Here is a 5586-nt window from a genome sequence, read left to right on the forward strand (position 1 = left end):
CTCCCCCCAGCCGCTCACGGCGGCCCCCCTCGGCTGCATTCTCGGCCTGCAGCCGCTCCATCTGCAAAGGTGGACAGAGGGAGGACTCCCAGGGGAGAGGGCACCAAGGGCTGGAGTGGATGTCCCCACCACCCCCCATAGCCATTTTTGGCTGCAGGATGCAGGTCCAGCTGCAGCAGCTATAATTAAGCTGGGCTCATTTGCAGTGTGTATGAGAGGGCATTTCCGGTCTTGGTGGAGGAGAGAGGCCCGCCCTGCACCCTGGGGCACCCTCAGGGTGTGGTTGACCCCCTTCAGGGCACACGCCTAGCTCCTGCCCTTTTCCCAGAGCCAGTTGATAGAAGAATGGCCCTTGGGCCGCCAAGCCCTAGGTCCTCCAGGGTCCTGCCGTGGTCTCACCTCGCCCCTCAGCTCAGCCAGCTTCTTGTCCATGCTAGACCGTGCCCCGAGCTCATCTTCCAGGTCTTCGGACATGCGGCCCAGCTCGTCCTGGTGGGCTTCCTTCAGGATGCTGAGCTGCAAGGGATCGCCCAGCCTGGTTAGCTGAAGGCTGCCCGGAGATATCCCAGGAGCAGCTCTGCAGGGTGGTGCCGGTGCAGGGTGCTCAGCAGGGAGCCTTGGGTGGTGCCCACAGGGGTGCTAGGTATTCAGAACAGATCCTGAACCCAACTGCTTCTGCCACCTCCACCTCCTCACCATCTGGCCATCCCCCCATTCCAAAAATGCAAGATGGCCGCACTCTTGCACTTCCATGGCTCTGAGGTGTCTTAGGAGAAGGCCACCTCTCTTCAACCTCCCCTCCTTTCCCTCTCCACTTAATCCACCGTGCTTCAGGCACACAGACTCCTTTCTTTTTTATTATTTCCCAGACAGCACATGTGCTTGTCAGAGAGACAGGGATGGAGAGAAAAGGAGAGAGAGAGAGAGCACTGCCTACTGGTGTGGCCACTACCCGCTGGTGTGGTCAGACTGCAATCCCTTCTTTTTCCAACCTATTGGGATTTTGGTCACATGAGCACACACATCAAGAATGTTCCTTAACCACAGGGTCTGGATTTTGAACAGTTGGTCATGTGGGATTAGGCTCCCTTAACCAACAGGCCACGGGGCCAGACCCACATGGACGCCTTTCTATTCCTTAAATACACCAAATCCTGTCTGCCACAGGGCCTTTGCACTCACAGTGCTGTTCTCTGAGGTATTTTGCAGAACTGACATTTTTCTTCTCAGGCCTTGGTCTAAAGCCTCCTCTGTAGGGAAGCGTCTCCTGTCCACCTGGCATAGAAATATCTCCCCTTCTCTCTCCACTAGAATGCAGGCCCAGGAGGACAGGGAGATTGTCTGTCTGTACACCTCTGTGTCTCTGTGTGGCCTTGGCATAGGGTGGCCCCCAACACACACTGATCTAAAATAAACACAGGTGTGCTGGGGTGATTTTTTTTTTAAAAGAATTATTTAATTTTTAGACCAGCAATTGGCGTAATGGCTATATTGCTGGACTCCCACATAATCGACTGTGGTTCGAGTCCCGGACCCGGTGGCTTAAACTCATGCCGGGCGTGTGTGTGTGCGTGCCCAAGATCTCGCGAGGAGAATGGAGAAGGGATTGTGGTGTGACTATCCCTGTGGAGGGGTGATTTCTCGTTCTCTGTCCCTCTGTTTCTCTCTTTCTGGTGAGCGCATGCACCGTATAGCAAAAACCTCTCCAAAAAAGAAAAAATAAAAAGAATGATTTAATTTTATTTATTTATTATTATTTATTAAAATTTTTCTACAGGGCGTGCACACTCATGAGAAAGAGAAAGAGAGTGAGAGCAAGAGAGAGAGAGAAAGTGAGAAAGCAAGCCACCAGGTCTGGGACACACACCTCGGTCAGCCATGTGGGAGTCCAAGACCTAAACCACCACACCACCTGCCGGCCCCAGGTGGGGTGCTTTTTAAATTCCTTTAAATGCCAGAAGGTGCGTGTGCTCACCAGAGAGAGTGAGCAAGCACCTTGCTATGGGGCACAGCCATGCCTCAACCGCTTTCCTCCATCTCTCCGTCCCATAAGGATTTGGGGCCTGTATGCACATGCACCTGCTGTGTCCCTCAAGCCACTGGGCCCAGGATTCGAACTGCAGTCGACCCTGTGGGATCCAGCTCCTGATGCACTGGGCCCAACCACTGTGCTGTGGGGCCGGCCCTCGGGTGCTTTGAAAATAATACCAGTTCTCTGCTGTAAAGCAGGAAACTCCAACAAACTGCTGCAACCACATGGATGTCTTGAATACATAATGCTGACGGAAAGATGCCCGGTACAAAAGAAAACCTTTATCATTTTCTGCTAAACAGCACATTTGTGTTTCATTCACTTTTCTTTGAATGGTGACACATCACAGCGTGAAAGATGAAAGACAGGCTCTCAAACCTGATCCCCAACGATGCTGATTCAGGAGGGTGGGGGTGGGGTCTGGGAAGCTGTATTTTAGGAGAATTGCTAAGAGATTCTAACTGTAAGACCAGACTTGGTCCCTTCCAGGGCAGGGCTGGAGGCTCTGAGGTTGTGGCCCTTCCACCTGGAAACGCCGTGGAGTCAATCCAGCGTTCCCTGGGAGCCTGCGCCCCCTGGTGGTCATGGGGGGCCTGGACAGGAGGCAGCGGTTGCAGCCCAGCCTGTCCTGAGCCCCTGCACTGCAGTTTGCTCATCTGTAAGGAGGGATGTCAGGACCCAGCTCCCTTGACTACCACAAGGCTCAGTGACCTCTGTAACTGACTAGACACCCAGCTGATGTCCCGTCCAGTGTCTTCCCCCTTCAGCCCGGTCTACAGGACCCATGAAGCCTGGCCATCCTCATCACTCCCTCACTACTCTCCAGGCACGATGGCCTTCTGTTTCTCACTCACGAGGCCCGTTCCTGCCTCAGGACCATTGCATTTGCTGTGCCTTCTGCCAGGAGCACTCTGCCCTTGTATCTTCTCAAAGATGGCTTCTGCTGACCCCTTGAGGTCTTGTCTCAAATGTCACCTTCCTAGAGAGACCTTCCCTGACCCACCATCCTGTCTCTCATTCTGTTCGATTCCTTTGTGACTCATGAACTTGTCTGCCTGGTTACTGTGGGTCTGCCTTGCCCACAGCCTGCACAAAGTGATCTGAAGGCAAGAACCCCACCTGCCCCAGGATTCAGAACCATTGCTGAAGGGATGGACAAACAAACGCACACCATTCTCTCTCCTGTCCTGACCCCCTGCTCGCGGCTAGGATTCAGCTGCAGTTCCGCCCGCCCGGGCTCCGGCACGCACCTGCTTGAGCATCTCCTGCTTGGTCTTGCTCAGCTCCTCGTACTTGACCTTCCACTGGCTGAGCTCCCCCTCCAGCTTCTCGATGTTCCTGCTCAGGGCCAGTTTATCCCTGGAGAAGGGACAGGGAGGGTCAGACATGTGGGAGAGCCCAATGGAGTCTCTGCATGGAGTCCTCACCAGTGGAGGTCCTGCTGTGGCCTGTGTACTGGTCAAGCCCATGTCTAGAATCTCTGCCTGGACATTCAGGCCCCAGCATCCCACGCTGAGGCCAGAACCCAGCTTTACATTTCTCTGGGCGTTGTGCCCCTCAACCAAGCACAGGTGCCCAGCTTACAGTGTGGGGAGGTGATCAGGTCTCCAGAGCACTGGGCAACTGTGACCAGCACCTCCCTCTCCCTAGGCCCCGGGGACATCTGTCAAAGGCCTCCCTCCTCTGTTTTATGCACTGTGGTTCCCTGGGAGGCCAGGAGCATGAACACATGCTCCTGCAGTTAGCCATGCTGAAAGACACCGACTCCTGCCTCTTCCTGTCATCTTGCTGTGGGATCCTCAGGTTTTCCTATGGCCCTCCTCCTACACTCTGCCTTGGCCATGAAGGAGGTGCCATGGTACGGAGCGCAGTGCCTGGCCTGCACAGCAGGTGTGCATCATGGCTGAGCCTGTCACTGTACTCCGGTACCTCTGCTCCTGACCCCACACCATAATCTACTGAGTTTTCTTTCTTTTGCTTGTATTTAAGAGAGATGTTTGCTATTGGGCATGTGCATTCGCCAGAAAGACAGAGAGACAGAAAGTGAGACAGCTCCCCCTGGGGGGATGGCCATGCCACAATCCCTTCTCCTCCATTCTCCTCCCAGGATCTTGGGCATGCACGCACAGGCACTCAGCATGAGTTCTAAGACACTGGGTCTGGGATTCAAACCACAGTCGCCCGTGTGGGAGTCCAGCAATGCAATCATTACACCATCTGCTGGTCCCTTGAGTTCCCTTGTTTTTGGAGAGGTTTTTTTTTTTTTTTTTTTTGCTATAGGGCACGTACGCTCGCCAGACAGACAGAAAGAGACAGAGAGACAGAAAGCGAGAAACCCCCCAGAGGGGATGGCCACGCCGCAATCCCTTCTCCTCCGTTCTCCTCTCGGGATCTTGGGCACGCACGCACACGCGCCCGGTGTGAGTTTTAAGTCACGGGGTCTGGGACGCGAACCACGGTTGACTATGTGGGAGTCCAGCAACATAGCCATTATGCTAACTGCTGGTCCCCTTGAGTTCCCTTTCTGAAAGGCTAACTCCACATCTCCAACCTGGGGTTCTCAGAGGAGACAGTTCCATTTCTAGGAAGCAACCTGGAAATTCATGGGAGCATTTTGACTATCACACAATTCAGGGTCATTTAGAGGGCAGGAGCCAGGGCTGCTGGATGACCTGTAATGCCCAGACAGTCTGCCCATCCAGGAAGTGTCCCGCATCCTATTTAACAGCAGAGACCTCACTGGACATTGCAGAGAGGGGGAAACGATCCGAGCCCAGAACCTCACTGTGACTTAGAGACAGCAGTATTTTCTGGATCAGCACACCCCGAATTTTCCAGGAATAGAACCACTGTCCATTGAGAAGAAGTTGCACTTTGCTTTGTTCAGAACTCTACCGAAGGCTGTTCATTCCTCTCTCAGGAAATGTCACCGCCGCAGTGACAGTTGTGTACTTGTGCTGCCAGCCCCATACACCTGCACGATCTGCCAGGTAGCTGTCCTGGGTGACTTAAGTCAGCAAATACACATAAAGCCCTCGACGCAGGACGGGGCTTGGGGTACGTGCTGTGTGTTTGCTGTTAGGATTATCATCGCCAGCGACATTCCAAGTAAGCCACCCGGTTCTGACGGCTTTATCATCTCTTCCAGTGGAGCGGTGCCCAGATGCTGTCATTTCGCCACCCAAGGACTTTATTATACATTCCGCTCTTTTCGTTTCTACTTTGTATCTCCGTGAGCACATGAGGGTGAGTTGTTTTACTTGTTTGTTTGCTTATGCTGGCCTCCTGCAGCAGAAATGGATTCTTCCACCGTTTTGGAGGCCAGAAGTAAGGTCAGGTGTTGGAAGAGTTGGTCCCTTCTGAGGGCTGTGGAAACAATCTATGCCCCTCCCTGGATAGTCCACCGGCAATCTTTGGCATTTCTTGGCCCAAAAAGCAAAGATGTCACCCCTTGATCTGCCTTCATCTTCACAAGGGAATTACACTGATTTTTTTTTTTTTTTTTGAGAGGTTTTTGCTATAGGGCTCATGCGCTCGCCAGACAGAGAGAGACA

The 5586-nt window shown here is 53.4% G+C and overlaps 1 protein-coding gene across 1 annotated transcript in view; it reads right to left on the bottom strand.

Moving 5' to 3' along the window:
* CCDC102A (coiled-coil domain containing 102A) overlaps positions 1–5586 on the bottom strand; it is a 16973-nt gene that overhangs the window by 5678 nt on the left and 5709 nt on the right. The window contains exons 5-7 of the mRNA XM_027771833.1: positions 3283–3391; positions 400–516; positions 35–61 (exon numbers count right to left, since the gene is read on the bottom strand). Of these exons, the coding sequence (XP_027627634.1) occupies positions 35–61; positions 400–516; positions 3283–3391 (253 nt within the window). The remainder of the gene's footprint in view (positions 1–34; positions 62–399; positions 517–3282; positions 3392–5586) is intronic.

The sequence above is a fragment of the Tupaia chinensis genome, unplaced genomic scaffold (genome assembly GCF_000334495.1).
Source record: "Tupaia chinensis unplaced genomic scaffold, TupChi_1.0 Scaffold000235_1, whole genome shotgun sequence".
NCBI lineage: Eukaryota > Metazoa > Chordata > Mammalia > Scandentia > Tupaiidae > Tupaia > Tupaia belangeri.